The 26,285-nt window shown below is 39.3% G+C and overlaps 1 protein-coding gene across 6 annotated transcripts in view; it reads right to left on the bottom strand.

Moving 5' to 3' along the window:
• bcas3 (BCAS3 microtubule associated cell migration factor) overlaps positions 1–26,285 on the bottom strand; it is a 290,913-nt gene that overhangs the window by 2,819 nt on the left and 261,809 nt on the right. For 5 of the 6 annotated variants that reach the window (XM_037546827.1, XM_037546829.1, XM_017694946.2 and 2 more), the window contains one exon: positions 21,721–21,888. In XM_037546827.1, coding sequence (XP_037402724.1) covers positions 21,721–21,888 — 168 coding nt within the window. Of the gene's footprint in view, positions 1–21,720; positions 21,889–26,285 lie in introns of those variants that run through there. The other variant, XR_005131735.1, reaches the window with a different exon arrangement.

Here is a 26,285-nt window from a genome sequence, read left to right as displayed (position 1 = left end):
CACTTTCTCCCTGTAGCTGCGCTCAAATCTCACAATTATGCAGTCCATCTGAACAACATATTAGGTAAAGACCATTCAAAGCTCTGGAAGCACTGTGCATCCTGAATGCAGAGTATAGATCTATACTATCCTGTAAGGGAGGAGACAGTTGGGTTATTACAGATACATTAAAAATAAATCTACTACAAATTAAAAACAAATATAAAATCACAAAATCATACATGGTTCTCAGACATATGATTCAAGCAAAAACCTTTAACCAGCTTAGAATGATGTGAATCATGTGTAGATTCTATAAAAGAAAATGTCTCATTTACATAAATACTTCTTTGAGGAACTATCCACTGAAAGGTTATTGAGGAAATCAAAAGTGGATGCTCCATGATGTTATTCCAGGACCCTTTATATATACAAGTATATCTGTTCACTGCCATACAATATCATATCTAAAAGTTTAGCCAAAACTAGTTAGCGCCCCTGAATGAAGGCCATGATGCTCTGGGAGTGCAGTAATTCCAGAGCATGCTTTCTGTTTGTAAGAAACACTGCTGGAACCATCAAATTACCAAACTGCACTGAGTTCAGATTAATTTAAATCTTAAATTAAGTTCTTAGAATTCCATTAGAGCTCCATTTGGCTACTCCCACCATTCTAGTGTTATGCAATGCAAACAGCACAAGCCACCACAACACGCTCTGTTGTAGAGACAGTCCTGGCTTAACTACCAAACCAAAGCTCAAACAGCTTTGAGTTCTCTCTTACTACCAATGTAGTACAGGCATAATTAAATGAATCATAAGTAGATTTTAATCTGACTGCATTTTTGGAACCAGATAATACGACTACCTTATTTATTTGCTGACTTAAGAGACTCAGAATTTACTACTTACACATCTAGGCTCTGTAAATGAGACATCCTAAATCATGCTGAAATAAGCCTATTTCAAGGAGGTTCTACTTCTGAGGAAGATATTCAGAGATTACATTCTTGTCTGTTGGCATTTCAAAACCTTTCTAATAATCTGAAAAATGTGCAAACCTTTTATGTGCACATTAATCTGAGCATACCTTCATTACACCTTCCTTCCAGAATGATAATGGCTGAGGAGGTTTTAATAATAATGATTGTACTGAATTAATTGTACATTAACTGGTAAAATCAATTCAGCTACAGTGTAGGAGGAAGATACCCAGACGTTTCAAGGAGTGATCTGCGTTTAAGGTATATCATAACCATGAAGACAATACATGCAAAATTTAACTCAGTACTGTGATATTAACCCAAGATAGATGACTAACAATCAAACTTAGATCCTAATTTATAATCTGGAGAAGGGAAAAAGCATGCTATAACCTCAGGTATAATATACTGCACATTACTGTACAAAAGTCAGAGACCGCCCTTCATTTAATTCATTTTACATGCAAAATGGCTGAGTACAAGTTATTTTTCTTTTTTATGAGGTATTTCTGAGGAGACTAGACAAAAGATTCCATAAGCATAAGGTGGTAGAAAGGCAAATAAGCAAAATAATAGTGAAAATAGTTTTTAAAACTGTGTCAAAAAATAATTAAAATATATAGAAACAAAAGGACTCCTAACAAGCATTGAATCCCTGGTAGATCACCAGAACTGTCACCATCAGATAAACAGTACTTAAATCTTTAATTCTTGCTTCAGATCTGAAAAAATCCACAGGTGTTTCTGTCCATCCTTCCATTGAGAGAAGACAACGAACAAGCTGCTGGTGCTCTCAAAACCAACAGAGTGACCACCCCATGGTCCAGACCTTAACATCACTGAATTATCTGTATTATTTGTCGATATTATCCAGTATTTATGTTTGACTAATCAATGCTCTCTGGTGATGGAATTGAATAAATCTATGCAATGGTTTCTTCAAACTAGCTTACAAGATATAAACTAGTTTTCTCAAATTAGGAAATTCTTGTTCTGTTTACTACCTTTATGTTCATTTACATTCTATTCTAATAATACATGAACATTACAGTTATTGCCAATATGAAATTTAACAATGTGTTTAGATTTAAGGTGTTTAAGACTTTCGCACAGTACTGTATGTGATAATTTCATTCAACTTGTTCTTAACAGTGGAGTAACTAAAGAGTAGCACTTCTTAGATTTATATATAATATATATATATATATATATATATATATATATATATATATATATACACACAAACACCTGTTATGGATACACACACATATACGGCACCTAAAGATGCATGTAGGCACAATTTGTCTGAAACTTTATTTACGTTCATGATATTTTCAGAGTCATCTTTACAGAACGATTAGCTGAAAGGCTGATGTACATGCTCTGGCAATCCTATTGAACATGGCCATTTCAGTAAAGCCACTTTAAACTGATCAAAGAGAAGGACAGCAGGATAGAAGTGAACCCATGACCCAGGTGGCAGAGCAGAGAGGAAAGCAGTTTGGCGGGGCTCGGGGTGGCTGGATTCAGCCCTGCATACCCACACCACACCCACCTACTCAGATGATTTGCGCTCAGCAGGCAGGAGAACAGGGTGTTTGTTTGCTTTGGTGAAAGCGTACAGTGCACATACCCCCGTGACAGGTGCTCGTAAATCCCGCACTGCAGCCTCAAAGTGAAGGGAGCGTGCCAGCGACGTGACGGCAACTCTGCTTTTCCTCACGCTCCGCACAGATAGCACACACATGTATGCACTCACATATACACTCGCACCTTCAGGCTTAAATAAGCATCAGCTCCATAATGCCCTGCAGTCCGTGGGTAATCGGAGCGAAGCCATGGCAGGTCAAGGTCCACTGGCGGGTCGGACAGCGGCGGGCGCGTACGCTGAAGACATAGCGTGCCTGCTTATGAAAGTATGCTCTGGCCATGATAAGTTTCCACTGGAAACAGAGCTCTTGGCTTTAGCACTAAGTAAATAATGCCGTCACAGACGCCTTGCATACACTCACACACATACACATGCTCTGCTGCATGGGGGCTGCTCAGGCCACAACATCACCGCTTGACACGCAACAGGCTTCTCCATACCACACCACACCACATACACACTCATTCACTTTCTGCACGGCTCACACCACATGTATTCTGGCCGTTGTGTTTTAATTAGTCATCTGAAGTAGTACTGCAACTAACAGTTACTTCTATAAATGATTTATCAATGCAATTAATTAACTAGTTTAATCATATTATCTTCTGTAGTTTCTGCTCACTTTACCCCATCACAGTGCTACCATCAGGTCCATCTGCACAACATTTATTTTTACAGTGCAACAAAGCACTAAAACATATTTCCTACATGCTTCCTGTAGTGTAATGTAATATGTCTGAAAAAACATGGGCTAACAGAGATCAATAAAACCACTAAGAAAACAGAGAATCCTTCCAAACTCTACCAAAAGTTATTATTTTCATTAAATTAACAGGAATTTAAGGAAGAAATTGTTCAACATGCTTTGTGTGTTTATATTAGTATAACTGTTGGATTTATTTTATGTTATATATTTTTTCTTAACTTAATCCAAGAAATTAATTTCAATTTTGGGGTTTACAATGTTTTGTATAGTTGCCCTCTTTACAGCAGCCTACTGCACCTCAGGGAAACGCAAGTGTGAGAGGGTAGGCTTCTGTAGGTTAATACCAGATTAACAATGTTAAGGTCATAAGTTTTCCCCAGGGGAGAGGCACACATGTTTACCTTTTCATAACCTAACGTTTAAAAATGGAACAATAAAAGAGCCTGGAGTCAAGACAAGTTCTAGTGGGCCAGTGCTACTTAAACATATAAATGTAGTTGAATATGGTACTATTATGTTAAGGCCTGAAGACAGAGCCTTGAAGGTACCGCCCCAGTGGCCAGAGGGGTACTGCCCCAGTGACCTTTTTATTATTTTTTTATTTTTATTATTATATTTTTATTTTTATTTTTTATTTTAGAGTGTATACTTGGATGTGCGAAACTCAGTTTGAGCTGCTTTGTCAAACGTTTTTCAAAAGGTATTCCCATCTTAGTTGTCACCATGTCAACACCAGAGACAATATTATTTGGTCGAGTGAGTTCATGTCATTTAGGAATGTTTGCACAAAGTAAACACAGGGCAAATAAAACAACGTCACATTTTTCGCCATCCAAAAAAAATCTTTTACGTAGAAGATATCATCAGTTATATGCATGTTCAAATACAGTCATATGCAAAAGGCGCCCCTCGTCAAATGATGCTTTGTTGGTTTTCTGAGTGAATCCTCTACAGAGAACACACTTCTGCACATTTTAATGCACACTATGGTTTATTTGCTTACAACATGACCCATGTATAAGTAAACAGGCTGATACACACACACTGTTAAAAAGATGGGTTTTCAAGGGCTCTTTAGTAAAGACAATGGTTCTATATAGAACCATGAACACTCAATCAAGCAAGTAAATGGTTCTTTGAGTGTTCATGGTTCAATACAGAAGCATTTTCTTTACTAAAAAATCTTTGAAGAACCATTTTTTTTTAAAGTGCAGCATAAGTGAAGAACCATATTTTTTAAGAGTGCCACACAAGACTCACCCCTGAAGAGTGAGATATGAACAGAAATACTGCTGGACAGTGCGTGAGTTTGTGTGACATCCAAGAATCAAGTCTGGTTTTATGACCCTGATCAAGTGCACAGCTAGTATTCAATCACCATTCAATCATCTGAACATGGTAAAGCGCTACGTAGCACCGCTTTAAGTAACCGTGGGTACTATAAAAGCAAGCCAACAATGTTCTCTGTAACCGATGTTGTTGATGATCATGTTGACTAATCATTACACCTCTATGCAGGACAAACAAAATCAAAGGGAAGGTGAGAGGGAGAAACAGAAAGCCTACATGTAGTCCCCTGTCTCCTCAGCATCCCCCCCTTCGTTATTCAGAACACATTGCTGCAGCTGGGGGCTTGCAGTGGCTGAGACAGATTGAGTTGCGCATTAGGAAGAAACGAAACAGGGATCAAAGTAAACAAAGAGCCCTTAATCAAGCTGCTGGGTCTGAGCAAATGGCAATAAGAGAGTCAGCCTAATTTGTGCCCTCACTATCAAAGAGAGAGAGTGAGAGCAAGAAAGAGAGCGAGACAGAAAGAGAGAGAAAAAAAGAGAGAAAAAAAGAGAAAGAGAGGGGGCATTGAGTGAGACAGAGGTGGAGAGGGGGATGAAGGCCATAACCCACACCAATACTATACTTATCCCATCTGATTGTTTTTTTTTTCTTTTTGTTTGCACTTTAATCTCAGTGAGGCCACAGCTGGCTCTGGTTAACACTCTCACGTCACACTCCTCCTCAGGCCAGTGCCGCCACAGCGCAAACACACACCTCGCGCATCTCACTGCTTCAGTGCCCCTCCACAAACCCCCTTCCCTGCCCCACCTGCTCCTTCACTCCTTCACCTCTTCCCCGACTCCATTACCCAGAGACACATACACACTGCTAATCTGCTGCCTTACCGAGATCACCCAGTAAATTTTTGCAGTTTCACAGTGTGTGTTCATGTGCGAAACCACTTTTCAGGCCTAAAGTAGAGGAAATGTTTTGCTACTTTAAATACAATAATATTATATACATCCTGGAGAGGAGTTAAATTTGGCTACACCAGAAAAAAAACATGTAAAGTTTACATGGTTGGAAAAACATTAACACTAAAATAAGTACAAGCAAACATTACTGCATTCATATATATATATATATATAAACAGAGACATTTGTCAGCTCAGTTTAGAAATCTTTTACAATCTTTTCTACAATTTAAATCTACATTAAAATCTGCACTAAAATTTAAATTTAGTCAGTCAGTTAAGTTGAATGCCCCTGTTATCTTATTATCTTGCACCTGTCCATCTGCACAATTATGATGTTCCTTCCACCATCAGGTAAGTTTGCAGTGATGACAGCGCTGATTGTAAATTAGCCAGATTTATTAGCCTAAGAGATGTTAGTGAGGAAACGATGTTAGTGAGGAACTTAAAATGCCTGACACATTCGATCATGATAATTTGGATTTTGATAATGTTTTAATTTCATTCTTGAAGCTGACAAAGTTTTGGATCAAAATATGCAAAAGACCACGCTCACTGCTCTGCATCAAAACTATTAGCAGGCTAATTTATGCAGCTTCTAAGGTAAGCAAAACTTAATCAAGGTTAACCCATTTGCTAAATATCATTTTAATGTGATGTATAACATCAGTTAACACACTTTAAAACCTACTGTGCTAACATCGAGCGACTAAACAATTTCCCTGCTTATAATGTATTGGGATTCCCAGAAATGTTTTTGTTTGCTTTTATTTGTCCAACATGCGTATCTGTATCTGTATTTGTATCTGTATCTGTATTTGTCCAACATGTGTATGTATGTCTGCAATGAACATCTCCCTTTGTTCTACTGAACTCTTTGTTCTATTAGCACTAGTGTTATGGATGTTCCCAGGAAGCAGGAATTGGACGTTTGACAAAAGTAGTAACAGTAACTAAGTGAGGCGGACATTCTTAGGACCAATGGCATAAGCTGCTCATAAATACTCGAGCCCTGCTTTACAAATATGTAATTTCAATGCTGTATATAGTTGCCTTCAAAAAAGTGTTACCATAAATGTGGTTTTATATGTGGTGGCATTTCAGCTTAACCATTTCCAAAGCTCTACTCAAAGACTCCAGTACTGACTGTTACTATCTAGTACATAATATAACTAATAAATCCTTTATTAAATTAGATCAGATGTGCTGCTGATTGAATTGACCAAATTCATGCAATGGCTGCAGTGCACTGAGGAACCAAAGGAACCAAACCTGTGCTCTTTTAACCAGCACACAAAATTTCAACTGTTTTATTATGAGTTTTAATATAACAGTTTTTTACTATATTAGCATTAGTTTCACTTTACTGTAATGCTATATAGTAGTTTTACTGGCAAAAACCCATTTACTGTCAAGATAAATAGCTTCAAGCTATTTTTTGGCTGGACTGAGACTTTGGCACAGCACTGAAAAGGCTATGCCAACTAGACAGACAAATCACAAGCCATGCGTGAGTGAGAAAGGCAACAGTGGAGAAGCTTATTAATATAGGCAAAGTCTCCATATTTCAGCCTCATTAAAGAATGCTTTCAGAGCTGGGCAGGTAAAGGTGGCAGGAGCCTTGCTGCACCCACCATGGCCCGCTTTCAATTACGCCTAATGAAAACATAGTGTAACCTGCCCTGCCCTAACTCACTCCAGCCTGCAGCTCAGAAAGCTGCCAAGGGCACATTTCTTATTTTCTCATTAGACCTAGAGCCGTGCTGACTGGGGGGAGATAAAGCAGAAGCTGTAAGGCCGTTGAGGGTACAAGCCCTCACTGCATATGGACGTACTGAATAAGAAATGTCATATACATGCAGGCAAACTGAAGCCAGCCTCTGTTTGGGTGTACTGAACAGGACAGGAGGTCTATGCCAGAGGAGAATACAGAAATACAGCAAATACTGAAGAGACTGTAAATACACTACTTTTTGAAGTTTGGAATCACTTGTCAGACTAACAGTTTTTACTATGTTACATATAATAAGTGTCCAGTAATAAAAAACCTCAAAGGGTATATTTAGTTGATTTATTTATGTCAAGAACAACAATTCAATGATTCAATGATAAATAATATACTTGTTCTTTTCTATTATCTATTAACTATCATTTGTTCACTATCAAATGCACCCAACTTCTAAGGCTGAACTTTGGAGGTGTGAAAAAAAAATCCTGCGGGTGTCTCACAAAAACTGTAATAAAAGCAAAAGGTTGATACTAAATACTGAAAAAATATATAATATATTTTGTTGCTGTGGTCATTTTTGTTGTATATATTTTTTTTCCCTGAAGCTGAAAAATGAATAACCTGCAACTAATAGCCATTTTGACTGGAAATAAAATAAATTAAGGATGGACTTCAGCGTGTGTAGCTTTCTTAGCCATTTTTGAAACCTGTAAAATTGCATGTGACTAGAATATTAGCATAATTTTAAGCATGTATCTGCACCCAAATAAGTGTTTCAGTATTATTACATGAATTTAATCAAAAGTTCTTCATTTATGGCTGAAAACACTGCCAACTGTTGAACTATGACCTCAAAACTTTTGAATGGTAATGTAAATAAAACTTCATTTGAAACTGTATTGGGGAAATAAGAACACTGACAAGCACACAGATACACAGATGTGTGATAAAACATGGTGCAGAAGAACCTCATTGTCTGGACTGCAACACAGCGCTGTGAGAACAGGCTGGTCCTCCTCTCCTCACACAGCATGTGAAAGGACATTTACATAATTTCTAAACTGAATCACACTGGGCAGAAGCATTAGCAAATACGTGAGAACGGCCCTCATTACAAAAATTCCCCAAATTGTACATTCTCTTTCTCAAGTCCTGTCTAAAACAGATTACGTGGGAGACTAAGAAAGGCTTGTAAAAAGGGCAGTGAGATGCACAGGACAGAGCATTCGAGAGAACTGGCTAATGCAAGTACCATTAGGAGCCACAAATGGCATCAGAGTAAGGAAAAAGTACAGGATCACTTTTTTCCGCCATTTTTTCTCCCTTGTAGCTCACTGAATAAGAAGTCTGCCAAGGTCATAGATTCTACATTTTCAGTCCATTTGTGCTAGTATGTAGAACAGGAGGCGTTTCAATATTATTACATGAATGTGATCAAAAGTTATTGTTGTGCATACAATATTGCTTTGTGAAAGGAAACCATTTTCCCCATGTATCATTTCTTGAAAAAACCAAAGTAAGTGCAGATTCAAATTTAGTATAATTCCTTTTTTTATTATTATTATTTTTTTTTAGCAAACTATGTAATTAATCGTGTAAACATAGAACCAGCTTATAGAAATAGCTTATAACTTTGACTCCCTTCAGATTTACATCACTACTTGTGGATGAATTATAGCAAATGTAAAGAAAAGTAAACAGAACCAAAGACTGCAAGACAGTTAAACACTCAATGACTCTGATTGATGCTTTAGTTAGATGACTGGCAACACCAGCATACACACTGAACACTTGAACTTGTCAAAACAAAATCTGTAAATTCCACTGAAATAAAGACATATTACTGCTGCCAGTGTAATTGACTAAATAGCTGCTCAAGGCTGGAGTTTCAAATTCAGACCGGCGAGATGTAATGTTCATGCCACTGGCTTAAGTTGCATTTTGATTCAATTAGCTGATGTGATTGCCATCCATATTTCTAAATGTGCTTTTGATTGATGGGTGCAGTCAGCATGCTAGTTCCGAAGCTGGCTTCTGTAGCCCACGGTCAATGTGGTGATATCAAAAGCTTCACTCACACATAGAGAGGCTCTTTATATTCCCTTTAGCATGAGCATAAACGTAGAGCTGCACTCAACGGCACTTTCTCCAAAAGCTGCTTCAGTTCTCACATTTGCCCTGCAGCTCAGCATCTACCCTCACCACACACACACGCCAGCTTCACTTTAACCCTTAGTAGTCACTCTTATTGCCAGAAACAACAAAACTGTGGTGTAATTTGTAGGGATGCATGGTGACATTAGAATCAAACCGATCATTTAATAATCAATGTCAGACAGACACTTACATTTGACCAATATTTGATGATGTGTTTACTGCATATGAATGGAATATTTAGGTGATGCTGGGCTAATGTGCTAAAATATTGGTATTTTTTCATATATATGTAAGTAGTTTATGAGCAGGCATCAGTGTACATATATATGTATGTATATGTATACACACACACACACACACACACACACACACACACACCCCGATGCCTGCTCATAAACTAAAGGAAAGGCCTAGCATTCTCATTTTGGCACATATCTAAGAATTTGATGAAATCTTACTGAAACAAGCACATAAATTCTAAGCTTCCAATCAATAGCAGTGTTTACACATAATAGATGGATATTTACTTATGATGTGAATCTTATGAAACACTAGTGTTCAATTGGATAGTCGTTTCTCACAAGGAAAATATAACCCCTTTACATATTCTGCAATGTTGTTTTCATTTGCTGATATGAAGTCAGTCAAAGTTTTTCTGATTGAAAAAATAAAGATTAAGCTCTACAGAAAACTGGACATACTGTAATAATGTTAGGTAGTTTGGTTTATGTAAACTGTTTTCATTTACTTTAGCTTTATTTAATCTAACTACATTTTAATAGTATGTCACAATCTCCTGAAGTTCATTCAGATTGAATAAATATGCCTCAAATTGGCATAAATGGTTTGCCTTTACATTTACATACATAGATAAATATGAACAATCATTCTTTTATCTACAGTAAATGGTTTGATTCTTAAGGCACAAAGCATGTTGTCTAAAATTTAGGGGTGGGGAAAAAGAACAGATTCTTAGATGCATCCCTCCTTTGGAAGATTATGAATCACTTCACAAAAAATCATAATCAAACACTTATGCAGGCACCTACAGACATTATAAAGTAGATTACTTTGTCATGATTCAGCTTTGAGGATGAAAAATTCAATCTCTCACTAATGTGTATGTTCGCAGTCACAAAAATGAGAAAGAAAATCACAACATAGGCTACAGAAACAAAAATTAAAATGCATCAAGATTTTTTAAATGCTCGCTAAATCACAAGTGAATTGAATCATGAGGTGCCTCGAGAATCCCAGTCAAAGAGAGGATGGAGAGAAAGAAAGAAAAGTATAAAAGGTTGAGCGGGAGAGAGAGCGAGAGAGACAGAGAGAGACGGAGAGGAACGTTGTGTGTGTGTTTTCTCTACAGTGTGAGGCCATTAGAGCCTGCAGGGCTTTATGTGAGGAAGAGTAGCAGCAGTAGCACTCTTGCTCGCTCGACTTCTCTTCTTTTTTTTTTTGCTTTCCTAGAAAGACCTGCCGTCAGGCCAGAGATCTGAGCTGATCCCTGTGTAGCGGCGCCTGGGCCAGCTGTTAGCACCCCAACGCCTTTTATCCTCACTGCTCCAAAACCCCTCCATTATGTCCCCTGTCAATAATTCATCCAGCATCTTTTATTAATATACATACTTACATACATGCATGTGTGGGTATGTGTTGGAGTCAGTGAGTGAGTGTGAGAGAGACAGAGTGTGTGTGTGTGTGTGTGTGTGTGTGTGTGTGTGTGTGTGTGTGTGTGTGTGTGTGTGTGTGTGTGTGTGTGTGTCGGAGTTCATGAGAAATGGGTAAAAAGGAGCACGGATGAGTGGGTCAGATTGCAGTATTTATCAGTGATCAATAATTCATGCCTGCATGCAGGCATAAATAGAGTAAATGTTCTGCGGTTCTAGATCAGTTGAGGTGTCGCAGGTCTAAGCAGTGGTGGCAGCGTGTGCTGTAGCAGAACAGAATCATGGCAGCTTTCAGGCACACCTGGACTCTGAGCCCATTTTCTCAGCCCTCCGATGCCTGCCTGCCTCCCACTTTGAACGTGTTTCATCAGCGACGTGTCTAGACAATCTGGAACAGTGCTGTAACATTGCTGACATCTTTTAAAAGTGCTCCTTTACTCACTCTTGCTTTCTCACACTCGCCTTGCTTTTGCTTGCTCTCTCTGACTCACTCTCTCTCTGAAACCCTACTTTCTGCTTGTCGCTCCCTTGAGCAAGCTGTTAAGTGCAGTCTCAAAAGAAGCCCATAAAAAGCATCTTGGTGCAGGCTGGTCTCCCTCGCTCTCCCTCTCAGTGCTCTCACAAATTTCTTAAACTCAAATAAACTTAATTAAAACTTTTAATTGATTATTAAATAATACAAATATAAAAAGCCCAATATGAATAACCACACAACAACTTTAAAACATACATTTTAAACCATATGAAAAACAACTTGCACACATTAGCAAATATAAAGGACACATATTCTTCATTCCACAGTTCTTGTATTTAATTTTTTTTTCTCCTGATATCTGGGTAATTTAATGCATCAAAAAATAAATTTTTACCTCACCATTTTTCAACTTCTCTATATGAGTCTGATTACATCTTAACATTTCTAACGTGCATCAACATGTCTTTCACGTAAAAGTAATTTGTGGATGTAGTTTGTCTGGATTCCATGTACATTTTTAACTAAAATGCCTAATCAGTTTGACCAGATGGGGTCCCATTTTACTTCCCCTGGCTGCTTATGTTCTAACCTGCTAGTCAGCACTTCTCAGACATATTTCTGATCAGGTAATTATACATGGATAATGATTATGCATCCCAATTCCAGTTGTCTTAATTGTGGTAAACGTCCAACCTTGATTGTAATCCACTTACAATGCGCCCTGGCAGTGTTTACAGCTTTTCATGCGAGCAAATGAAATCCACAACTACGCAGTCAAAATACTTTTTATCCTGAATTTTTTAATGTTTCTATGGCCAAATGACAGATCCATTTTTAAATAACCCACACAAGCATCTTTGCTTAGCTGTAGGTTGGTTGCCCTCCTTTTCTCTCTCCTTCTCCCTTTCTCTCACGCCCTCTTTTCTGAGGCTGTGGTGTGGCTTGAGCTAGCATGCTAGCAGGGCTGAGGTTGTGACAGAGAGGAGAGGTGAGGTCGGGATAAATGATACAATGACATCCGGGCCCAACGTGTCGGTAGAGAGAAGGACAGAGGGATGGAGAGTGGGGAGAGGATGGAGAGGCGGACGTGGCAGCTCTGAATACAGGAATTATTCTTCATCGTCTCACACTGTCGCTGCACATTACTCTCAAACTCTTGGCGGGCCTGGAGTGAGCGACCCCGGAATGAATGGGTGAGTGCTGAGGGGAAGAAATAATGATGGTGCTCCTTTCTTCACACTCCTCTCTCCTTGCCACCATACTTGCTAGTCCACTCCAACACCACCTTCCTTTTTGCTGGCGCCTTTTTTTGCCGTTCCACACAGTCTTTCACTTGCTTCTCTTCCCAGAACAGGAAAGAAAGAACAAATCCTGGGGCTACATGTGACAAAGTTATCAACTAATACTCCCCAGTAAAGAATCCAAATAGCAGACATGGACCAGGGTAGAAAAAAAAAATCTTTTTTCAAGGGGCAATATTATTTAGAATATATATAACATTTTCCTGAACACGCCTACATTTATCAACAGATAAGTAGTCACTCTTATGTCCAAATCAGAAGGCAAAGCAATGTCTAATGTCAGAAATGAAAGCAACGTGTCATCTATGTTTTATTTGTGCAATAGTGACATTAATTCATATTGATTACATTTAAAACATTATTTTAGGGACTTTTGTTTCCGTGTACTTATAAATTAAGAAGCAGAAACACTGAATACAGGGCCATTTTTGCCCTTTGTCCCTAGTTCTTTCTGATTCTGAAAGAAACGCAGTGGCTGGGCTAAAGGCATGCACTTTGCTTGTAAGCTTCAGTAAGTGAGCCTTAGGCAAAAGCATCTAGTGCCATGACAAGGTCAACTATTGTGTTAATGACAAAACCATTATTATTTTCACATCTCACAGTCATACACTTAATGGGGTTGTATCTGCAAAATAATCTATGGTCCTACAAATGACTGGGTTGCCTTGGTCTTGGAAAATGTGAGGAATTTCAAGGAGGAAGCCACATGAAATTACAACGTCTGTCTGCAAATTATGTGTTGTCCACACATTACCACTCTTTAACTGCATTTATCTTGACAGCATAGCTAAACCTATGTATTCCTTGAATAACATGTCACTGGAGCCAAAGTCTGTTGCTATTAATGCACCATAAAAAACTTTTATGCTGTTAGCCTGTAGTAGCAGTCAGGAACACAGGGAAGCGAGGTGCTGAGGGTGCTGCAGCACCCTCTGATTTCTGAACAGGACCTGCTAAAATTAATAATAATAATAAAATGTTCTGAACTTCATAATACTTTGAGCATAATAAGGACCTATGTGTGGTTGTTATTGTACATATATATATATATATATATATATATATATATATATATATATATATATATATGTGTGTGTGTGTGTGTGTGTGTGTGTGTGTGTGTGTGTATAAATATGGTGTAGTCTGTATTTTATTTTGTAATTTTATCATTTTTAATCCTTCTTTTTTAATGCTGTACTTTCATTACAGCGAGCCAAAAATGGTTGGTCACTTTGGGGGTGCATCACTTAAACACACCCAGGTTGAGGTACAAACAGAAAGTCTATACAGTTCTATTACAGAGTCACAAAATTGACAAATATTGTTTTTAAACTTAAAAGAATCATCTATCCTAATAATGAAGCTTATATCAAACGTTATCTCCTGCTCAGTGTGCGTTCCAGTGATTCAGTTAAAATCTCAACGTGTGAATGTGGGCATGACACAATCACTTTCTGCACCGCATATCAACAGTGACTGGTCACCACTCAGTTCATTTGCATAAAGTTTATCCAGAACTAGAAAGTGAAGATGTGTATCAGTGGATTAATATGTCAGTGATATGTATATATATTCACCTCATTATAGCATGTTATAATGATACATTATTTTTGATGCAAAATAATAAATAAAATTAAATGCATCAAGGCAAATCATTTTGCATGACACTGTTGACATTACAGCTTAAAATCTTAGCACTCCCAAATTAAAACTCATCTCATGTCCCTGGCAAGAGTGAAGGCCTGTGCTCGGGGAGCTGTGCTGGCATGAGGGTCAACAGCACAGCAACTGCACTGAGCACTATGGGCCTGAGCAATATGAAATATTGTCACTAATATGATACAGATTTTAAGGAGCTAAATTACAACCAACAATTGTGTATGTTTCAAAACTAAACAGACTCCAATAGTTTGATTTGTATATTTTCACAATAGTTTTGTGTGACATTGTGCTCTGGAAGAATTCTATATTTAATTTTTCACTCAAAATCTGGCTGGGGAGAGAAGGCATGACAATAAAATTGATTCTGATCACAGTTTTAAACAGTGAAATACTGACTGACATGACTGTCTATTGCAAACTGTTGAATCTGACTGCCATTTCAATTGTCTATTTTCTTCAAATAATCAAACTTTCCATCTATATAATTTAAATGCAAAACTAATTTGAAATAATCCTACAATGTAAACTTGAAGAAAACTTTAAAACAGGTAAATAATAATAACTTTTACTACTGAACCTTCAAACAAAACAGTTTTACAGTGTGTGCTGCACTGTAAACCAAAATGTACCTAAGAGGCAGCCAAAGATCAAGACCTTGTTCAAAACAAATTGAGATCTGGGGAAATTTGCCGATTTAGGTGAGTCTCTGTTTTTCCTTGCAAATACACACATCGCTGTGTCTCAGCCATGGCATGATCAGTGCTGTACAATGGCCGTGAACTCTTGAACACTTCTAGTCTGTAGCTGCTCCCACACCACGTCTTCTCCTTCTCATCTCAGAGCTCCGGCACATTTCCCTGCAGCTCCATCATGGCACTAAGCTCAGATTAGCACCAGGTTTGTTTGTGTAATCTATCAAGCGCTGTGAAAGCAGACACTGGATGATTGATTAGTTATGTGCTAATTTCTTGCGTGGCGGGCGGCTGGGCTGCTGGGCTGCTGTACTCTCAGCTGTGTGTTGTTGCTCTAGATGGCTATCTCTTGCTGTTAAAACGAGCCATGACATCAAGGCACGGCGCACTCGCTCAGATAATGGCTCTCCATTGCACAGATGAATAAGTGTGACTCAGTCCAATTCAAACACGCAATATTACCTTCATCAAGCGAGAACAGCGAACAATGGAGGTTTTCACGAAGCCAGGCTCGAAAACCGCTCTGCTATGTTTAAAGAACCCATGCGGTTATTGAGAGAAGATGATAATGAGCTGCACTCGGGTTAAACAGGACATTCGCTTCATATTTGTAATAAACGTCTCCTTTTATCTCTTTTAATGTATATGAAACCTTGCAAATGAGTCATACCGAGACTCACTCTAAAAACTAATCTTTAGTCCACCAAAGTTGACTCATGGGTTTCTCAAAAGGCTGAATTAAACTAGCACATACAAAAGCTGATGGTTATCCAAGTACATTAGTATATTGACCAGGCCTTTGAAGTGGCAGTGTTATTAGAGATTAAGAGATGTGTGTAGTTTTATCCTTCCATTTATTCTGTTAGCACATATGTGTCTTAGAAGGGTTGTAATGATTCACAAAATTAATTACTTGATTCGATGTGGTGTCACAAATTCTACAATGAATACATTTTTCCATACAGGAAAAATAAGGAGTAACTGAAAACATGCCTTATTTGAACCACATGAACCCAACAAACCCAATAACAAAAGTTGTGCTTTGTAGTGTCCAGATCAAATGCTTTAGACACAAACTAATATGTTAGCTCTAACAATACAACACAATCAATGATAAAATACAACATGAAGTGACACAATCTGATACAATATGCTACTCTGTACTGTTATAGCCCTGGTGTCTCTGTAGGCAGGAATGCCTTTGCCTGTGCTGTCCCCACTCCTGTCAATATGTTTCACGCACACTATAGTCTGTGTATAAGGCCAGAACTTTCAAAGCCTTCCTGGCAACCGTGCATTACACCCTCAGTCTCAAATAGCAAGGAAATCCTCACTCCTCACCCGCTGATAAAATCAACAGTCCTCCTGAGATAGTGCACACATAAACAAAAACAAAAGGATTAAATATGGTGGAATTGGCAGTTCTTTCATATCTCATGATAATATCAGGCAATTGTGGATCACATCCAAAGCCTACTTGAATGCAGCTCGAGCAGGCCTAGCAAAGCCACGCTTCAATAACAAACCCCTAGTTGAGTAATTAACTCAATCATAAAGTCATTTTGAACAGGATTTGACAATTTTATGAATACTTTTAACATTGTGACAAGCTGATGTATGGAAGCCAGGGTGCTGAGTGATGGACATGTTGATGACTGCAGACAGGCTGAAAAACAAACAACCTGTCCAGGGACTGTTAGCAGTCACTGAGAAAGCGGAATGAAAACACTGATTTTTGGCACTGCTGTGTGTCTGGATGTTTGTTAGAGACGTCGAGAGGCATAGGCGAGTGTGTGACTGTGGGCGATGAGTGTACTGTTCCCAGTTCCGTGACAAAAACCTCTAATCACCATGAGTTCAGCAGGTCACAGCCCAGTCGGCCCAGTGGTGGTCGCAGTGTGTGTGGGTAAAGCATGTGTTTTTCCGTTAGCCTCAGAGCATGACTGTTTGAGAGCCTGTCTAAGTGTGTGTATGCATGTGTGACGGACTCTTAGTCTATGTGTGTGGGTGTTTGTGTTCATCTATGTTTCTCCATGCATGTCTGCATGAGAGTCTTTGTGTGTGTGTGTGTGTGTGTGTGTGTGTGTGTGTGTGTGTGTGCGGGGAACTGCCCTAGAGGCCTAACTGAATGCTAAGGGATGTTCTGGGAAAGAGAAAGGGAGAGATCGAGAGTGAGAGTGAGTGAGAAAGAGAGAGAGAGAGAGAGAGAGAGAGAGAGAGAGAGAGAGAGAGAACTTGAGAGCTGTCGCTAACATCCTCTTCACAAAGCAGCCATTGTGGCGTGGCCTGCTCCACCAGTGTGGGCTCTCTGTCAAGTGCACAAAAAGCCATCGGCTCTAATAAGTGTTAAATGAACACACACAGTTAGTTCAGAGGACGGAGGGAGAGTGGCAGCTCCCTCACACTTTCACACTGCCATCTACTGACAACCCACATTCATCCAGCTCAACACTGCCACTGTCCTAATCTAACACCAAGGTAAACTACACAAATAGGAGAAGGATGTATTGACCTATCCATTGCTTCACCCACAACTGCTTTCTTAGCAGGCTAAAAACAGGCTAAATATTGCTTCTCCAGACTGTGCTTCTGTTTTTGGTCTTTAGCCTTCTTAGTATCTTACTATCATGATCCCACCAATTGTCACCATCCATTTTATTACTGTCCATCCTCTTCATCTTTTGCCTTCAACTATTCCCAGCATAACTGTCTATGCCAATGAACTGATTTTTCTCATAAGATGTCCAAAAGAAGGGCACTTAAATTTGGTTATCTGGGCTTCAAGTGAGAGATGAGGCTTGATTTCCAAAGCATCAATATTTTTCCTTGTCCCATTTATTTATTCAACTTTCAGATCCATAGAGAATTATAGAAAAGACCACAGCCTGGACAATTCTGATAATTACATTTGAAGATTTTTAGTAAGCTTTATCCTCCCTGTTCTGCCAAGTGTCGATCTATGCTGTATTTCTTGACTGCTGGATCTTTTGCTGTTAATAATTTATTCAAGCTTCCAACACTTCTACATCTTCACTAGCCATGGTAAGGCTAGCTGACTTTTCCACTGTCAAAAGCTTCATGCTGAGCCAAACATTCATCTTTTCACTGTTTTTACATTTTTCACTTGTGTCATGCACAGGTTGAAGGTCATTAATATTTCTTCCAAAAATCTGAAATTTTAAGTTATCTTCCTCCAGTCCTGCTTTTCCTAGCACAATTATGATGATTATATGCACCTTCTCAGTTTCTCATATGCTGAATGGAGCTTTGGCATTCCGTACATCTTGCCCAACCTGGCAACAGTTAATACTAAGAAAAAACATATTTGCTGCCAGAGAACAGATTATGATTATAATCATGATGTCATATTTGACAATGCTATTTGAAGTGCATCAGAAAAAAAAAAAAGAAAAAAAAAACACACACAAACAGCTGAATCTAGGCGCTGTGCAAGCATTACCAGGACTTGCACCTCAGTGTGTTAGATTATCAGGCTGGCAGCGAGGAGGATTTAAGTCCGTGCTCTTAGGCTCCTTCGGCACAGCAGGCTTAAGGGAGAAATAGATATAAATGTGCTTTTGGGGGAGACAGGCATAATGAGAAATGACAGAGCCATAATCCCTGGGTCTGCCCTCAGTGCACACTGGCTGTGGTGGCATTGGGTGTGTAGGTGGGGGGGGGACCAAGTCTGCTTTAGACCTGTCCTCTTCCTCTGCTTAAATGGAATTTATGTTGGGTTAGCACCAATAAGCAAAATCCAATTTGCAACATTATGTCGTTGGGTGGAATCTAATTTCAGGATGACTGCATTTCAGGCGTCTGTGGCCAGCAAAGCTGCCTGTCACCTGCCTGAAGCCCTTAAGCCAAAGTGACACTTGGGCTGTAGGTTATAGTACACTGTAGGCCTGCACCTGGTCACGGTTAACTGAGGTCCTGTGGTAAAAGCCCTCAGTGACAATAAAAGGACAAAGTGTGAACACTTCATGGAAATTTAGAAATAAAAGATAAAACAGAGAAAGAAAAAGCTTCTACAGATATTTTCTACTCAGCAACTGAATAAAAGGATTCTGTTACCAGCACAGGCATAGAGGAACAATTTTAATACAATATTGAAAAAAACGTTGAAACGTTTTTTAAATGGCATCACTTTTCTGCCTCTGCTAAGGATGTCTCATTTGCCATCGGTGAAGTAAAGTGTGAAAAGAAGAGGAGTGGGTCACGCGGTGTTATGCATGCACCTCATAAATCCAAGGTTATGATTTCTGGGGTTTAATTAGATATCTATAGTAATTTTTAATAATTAATAAGTAATTTATAGGTAATTTTTAACACATAAGATACAAAAAACTGAATTGTATCTTGACCAGAGAATAAAAAATTTGTACTGAAAATATGCACACACTCCTAGCTGGTGCAGGTAAAACTTTCTTCTATCCTTCAGGTGTCTCATGAGCTGTACTCCACATGACAGCCAAGGAGGACTGATTGGGGGGGTCATGATGGAGACAAAGATGGAGAATTAGTTAGAGAAGAACGGATAGAAGGAAAGGAATAATTCTTGTCCCATGACAGCAAGGCAGTGGAATCTCCTCTGGAGGAAAAGGCCTGTGCATGTGCGTGAGATGTTAAGTGCGGAACCATCTGCCTTTGCTTTTCAAGGTGACTCTCTCATTGAACCTGCTACTACAAAGTAAGCTGCTCAGGCATGATATGCACAGGCACACTAACTCACCTACCAAGTGACCTGGTCATTCTGAAACCCACCATGAGCCTGAGCATATCCCCACCAAATGTATTGAAGATAATGGTAATGATAAGTGGAGGAATATCAGTATTTACTCATCTCAACCCTCTGTGGCAGTCCAAGAGACTATGATTAGATTTGTACTCTGGCTGGTTTTCAACTGCAGTCACAGCGTCTGGCTAAAGACGCAGACCCTGCCCGATACAAATGATAGTCATATCTCATCAGAGGCTCCAGCAGTATGTCTCCAGTCCCCAAGTGGCTTATTTAGCGCTTCGCTCTGCAATAACACCAAGCAATGCTCTGGGCCTCCTACTGCAGGAAAGGGTTAACTATACATTCATCCGCCTTGCTGGAGGGCCAAAAGTTGAGTGTAATGTGATCAGTAATGAATTTTGTGTTACATTAGGCTGTATAAATGGACGGACAAGCGCAGACTACAAGTGTCCGGGAGTCGGACTTAATCTAATGATGCAAAAATAGAGACAGAACCAATTACGGGGAGGGCCAACTCGGTGCTGCTGCAGGGACTGCAAATGAATAGGTACAAATCAAATTAGTGCCTAATAGACGCGCTACGAGAGAGGGCCAGTCGATGCTAAACGCATTAGGGCCTTGTGACCTCGCTGCTCCAAGCACTGCCGCCCAGGATCCAACCTCCATCTTCCCTCAGAAATCAAAGAGACTCTTGTTCAGAAAGGGGGAGGACCAGAAAGCTGCAGCTTCCTAAATGAGTTAAACATTTGGATTGCCCAGAGTGGCAATCCCCCCCACCGCCACTCCTTTTGCTGCCTCGCTCAATGCGAACAACCTAATTTATTATTATAAAACATCTGAAATGTGCCATTCCTGAGCTGATCTGTGCTAGAAATCACTTTAATATGCCAGGACCTTGTCTCTGAAAGGAATGTCACTATTTTTCTAACTTACAAAGGCAAAGAAAAAAAGCCAAACAAATGATGGTGGTCAGAGCAAGCATTTGAGTAAATGAAACAAAATAGGGTTTACGGTTTTATCCTTTAACACAGTTTAGTTTGTTGTGCAGCTCAACGACCTGCAAATCAGTAGAACTAACTGAAGTGATGGGCAATCAGGCGAGTGGGCTAATTGAAGAGACACATGATGGCAGGTCTTTAACAGAGGAGCACAAGTGCAGTGAATCAAACAGCAGAGCTCAGCCCTCAGCCCTTTAATTGAAAGGCTGTCACTCCATTTACAACACTCACACTCATTAACGCCTTTCCACAGCAACCATGGAGCACTAATGGCCAAGTTAAATCTGCAGCATGATCTATATTTCTTGTGAAGTGCTATAAACAGAGTGATGTTTTCACTTTTTAATGAGCTTCAAAAAGAAAAACCACTAGAATGAATCTCTTTATGGGAATATAAGTAACTATGGCTGTAAACATGCACTGAATGTATCTTTCAAAGAGGAATTTTAAAAATCTCTCAAATTTTCAGTAAAATTCAACTGCTGAGATGCTAATAAAGCCATTCAGGGTGGTAATTGCATCCTCCAGTCACATTTGTGTATTCATCCATAGTGGATATGTCATGACGCACTGAATAATTTCTTAAAAAATCATAATAGAATCAAAACGTTGTGAGATCTAAGATTTATACCCGTATAAATAGTCATATAACTGATGTAGCGGTTCTGAAGATTTGGGTGTGAGTACACTCATTGCAGCCCAATGAAGTATGATGATTTGTGTAAGTCACCTGTTCCGGAGCCCACAATGTCTCTGCTGGGTGACTCGGACATGGCTTCGGCCAGCCTCTCCCTCAGGCCCTCCTCTGTGGTATCCACAGAGGACATGTGACGCAGGCCGAAACTCTCAGGCCAGCTGCCACACACCTCCAGCAGGGTCACACTGCGGTCGAACGTGCCTGGCAGAGAGAGAGCGAGAGAGAGAGAGACAGAGAGAGAGATGGTTATATACAGCAGTCAGTCACATTGGGCATATGAACTTTACCCTCAGAACAACTATGTTAAGTCACATAGACTATGTCGCAAGTGTTTTTTTCTGTGCTGACCGATCAGATCAAAGGTAAAGCAGGCTTTCTGTGACGGCTGTAACGAAGGAGTGATTAGTGGCTGCTGTTTTTCACAATGTGACAAACAAAAAGTTGCTCTTTCACTTTGGCTTTTTTGTGTTAGTTTGTGCTTGTAATAGTTAAACTTTCTACCTATATATTTCAGAATGATAGCTAATTAGTACAGATGACTGACAGTTATGATACACTTGTTGCTTAGCAACAGGGAGATGTGTAGCCTGAAGCAGCACTTAAACGCCTGTGCAGCGCACTTGTTTTTTCTGCTTTCAGTTAAAACAGCTTTTCAAAGTTCAGTAGTTTTAAAGAGGAAATATTGTATCAGTATTGTTACATGCTGATACTCAAGGTTTGAATGTTGACAGTGAGATCAGAAAAGAAAAAGTGGTATTGTACCATCTCAAGAGAACAGCAGTAATAATAATCATAATTCTATATTTATATAGCATTTTTATTTCAGTTTCAAAATCTCACAGAGCTTTACACAGGAATGTAAATGAAACACTGAAAAGATAAAAAGGTAAAATACTACAGTCTTAATTAAATAAAAACATCATTCTGAACAAAAGAAATAGAATGAGGCCCTCACAGTCTCTTCTTATGATGTGTTTAAGAAGAAAGAGACACTTGATTTTCTGAGGTGTCTCTCCACGTGCAGGCTGGCGCTCTGTGAAATACAGCCAGGTTATCAGAGAGGCCTGAAAACAGGCCCTTTGATCTCTGGGCCAGTGGCTATCTGCTCTGTACAGGCTCAGCCACACTCGGGGCCTCTGACAGGCTGTAATGCACAGGCGAGAGAGGAGCGCAGGCGGCCACTGGCCCACTGATAGGGGCGGCAGGAGTCTGCCGCTATCTCCTGTAAAACACCACAACGGCCAGACTCACACACAGCAGATAACTTTATACTACTTCATAAAGAGCTGTGTGTCCCATGTTTTCCTGCCACTCACTTCTCAAAGGAGAGTACCCCCCCAGCCCATCCCAACAGAGCCACCATCAAAGCACAAACCCTCAGGCTAAAGTGCAGGGCCCTGACCACACAAATAGCCAGACATGATATTAAAGCATTATATCACATATTTGAAAATAATATATATATAGATTTAGTATGATGTTCTGATAGTGTTTATAATACATATAGTCCATATTCTACATTTAATGTATTTTATTCTTTTTCTCTGGTTTACTTATGACGTTTGTGTGGGGTTGTATACTAAAACCAGTCTTAACTCATTTTCACAAAACATTACTATTTTTATTTGCATTGCCATTACCTTACCTCTTTATCCCTTATAGTTAAAGTGGTTGTTTTTGTTATTGTGACTTTCAGGCATCTGTTCTCATTGGCTGCCCTGTATTGTGCCTCACTGAATAAGCAGCTAAATCTGTTTTTACAGAGTAGTTTCCATACATGGACTATACAGACTGGCGTCTAAGTGGAACATTTGAAACTTCACCAATCATCAAGCTCTTATTACAAAAATCTTTAAAATTTTATATGCCACATGATGATAGTCCTGTGGTGAAATGTGACAGCCCTCAGAAAGTACACCTAAGTATAGTACTTGCATGCACATGGAGTGGAAAGAACACGTTTGTATATCTGAACATTAGTGTGGGGCTTAGGTGGGATTTAATCTGAAAGTATGTTTACAGAAAACAGGCCAACAGTTGTGCATGCATGGACAGATCTAAGCTGGTGGGGAAGACTAAGGTAGTTATCTTCTAACATGCAACGATTTTGGATTTCTTAAAGCGATAGTTCAGTAAAAAAAAATAAAATAAAATGAAACATACACCATTTCTCCTTAGCTCAAATGTAGTCAATCAACTAAGACCCTGAATGACATATACTACATAAAATGGTGAAATGAACAAATGACTTACATTCCCTGTTTCACTTTGTTAGCTACATTAGCAATGCAGCTCCACCGAAAAACTACAGAAGCAAATTTATTAATGTAAAATTATTAGTTTAATACCCCGTGACCCAGTTGGTGAAGCGGCTTAGAAGATGTGTGTGTGTGGGTGTGTATTAGTTTAATAATGGATGTCAGTCACATTTGCTTGGACAGGCGATAATTTGAAGCTACAAGTGGCAATCACATCAAACCTGCAATTGAGTGTGGTCTAAGTTGAAGCAGTGGACAGTATAGTTATCCACAGCGAGTGACAGAGAGCACATGGGAGCAAGTTAGCCATCTCTTGCTCACCCTCAGTGCTAAAGTGAGAGAGTCTGGCGGCAGAGTGACACCGGCAGAGGGGGAAGAGCGGGTCAGGAGTTCATCCCCTTCACCGGGGGGAGATGTCTTCATCAGAGCGAGTGACAGCCTGCTGCAGCCTGCATTCCTCATTCTTCACAGCCCTCAGTTCTAGACCTTGCCCGATTAAATAATAAATGGCTGCCACGGGCTGAGGCCTTTCACTCGGAGAGACAGGACTCAGAGTGGCCAGTGTCCAGGGCAGCACCACGTGGCCTTTCCCTCCCTCCAGATGTGCATGTTACTCCCATTTTAATTCTTCACTTGGAAATCTTGCCTCAACTACTGAGATATGGGGACATGATGTTCACACAGCTTTAAAACAAAAAAAAAGGAGTGGAAAAAAAAGTGCTGTGTTTTTCATCATGTTAAAATCCACATGGATTAGTCCTCTCCCAGCTGCTGGCAAACGCAGGCCTGCTTATCTCACACCGCTGTGATTTCCTTGAAGATTTAATTTAGCGTGTGTTCACCTTTACAGCCAAACCTCACGCCAGACGGGCCAGCTTTCCTCACACAGACACGACAGGCTGCATTACCTGGTCTCTGAGCTACCAGAGCACGCCACAGCACCACAAACACACCTACATCAGCAGCAGGATGAGGTGAGATGGGATTAATTCAATTTAGTTTTATTAAGGGGCCATAAGTGAGCTTGGTTTAATGAGTATTTATGACTGGAAAAGCACATTTCAGCTCTGTTAATGATGGTCACTTGCATCTGAAAACAACTGGCCTGCTGGTGGAAAACCCTCAGAGTGTAAATCAGAAACTGTCAGGGGAAAGAAAAAAAAAGAAAAAGGTATGGGCTTAGACGGATCCAACCTGGAGAAACTCCATCAAGCTACACGTACTAATGCCAAAAGCAAAAACTCCCCTGATTTATGAAATAAAGCATGCATAAGCACTTATTTCAACACATTTGATGAAAAAGACCAATGGTTTAAAAATTAGGGCTGCCAACAATCAAATAATCAATCGTGATTAGTCACACTTTTTGTTTAATTAATTGTGATAGTATTTGTTTTATTTGCTCAGTGCATTTTATTATACTATATTATATTACATCATAAAACATTATATATTATAGTTATATAACTCGACAAAATAAGCCACATCAGAATCGATTATTATCAGTAATTCAATTAAATTATTTTCATTATGTGAATGCATGAGCCTGAACACGAAAAGCATGCAATTTCCATAGAGAGAATGCAGTTTATAGTTTTGATCACTGAAGCGTAGTAAGAGCAGCAGTGGTCACATGTTTCAGCTCCTCTGTGACTGTAGCCTTTTGCACTTACACTGCAATGTTAAGTCTTGTTTTGCAGTGAACTGCAGCTTTCCACTTTGGTGTTGCTTTTGTTAGTTTGCTGCTTGTTGATTTATCTGTTGTGAGCACTGTCCAGCATAGTCTGCCAAAAGCATTCTCCAGCTCCTCCAGTACTGATATTACTGATATTGCTAGCAACAGTGGTGAGTTTTGCTCATAAATTATGCATTTCAGTGATGAATAAGTTCATGGCATGACAGATGCTGGAAATAACATATCAGAAGCGTCATCTATGAAACACAGCATTTAACAGCTATTTTTGATTAGTTGAGGGGTCAAACTAATAAAATGTGCTAATCTTGTTAAAAAAACTTATAATTATATTACTTTATATTATATTGCCTGACGGAGAAGTGGCTTAGAAAATGGATGGATGGGTGGATATATTATATTGACAATTATGCAAAATTTGTTAATAACATCTTAGGCTATGCAACCCTTGAATGTTCCTGTATTTATTTATTTATTGAGCTTAAAACACTCTCATGCTCCTAAATTTATTTTTGTTATTGATTTGTAAATGGAAAATACTGTTGGTGTATTGTTTATATTCCACCACTGTCTAAACAGTTCCTCAAGTTACATTAGTGTATTTTTAAAAATAATGCTGAATCATTGTATTAAGCATTGTGGGATTT

Source organism: Pygocentrus nattereri, chromosome 17, assembly GCF_015220715.1.
Source record: "Pygocentrus nattereri isolate fPygNat1 chromosome 17, fPygNat1.pri, whole genome shotgun sequence".
Taxonomy (NCBI): domain Eukaryota; kingdom Metazoa; phylum Chordata; class Actinopteri; order Characiformes; family Serrasalmidae; genus Pygocentrus; species Pygocentrus nattereri.
This window is presented reverse-complemented; position numbering and strand designations above follow the sequence as displayed.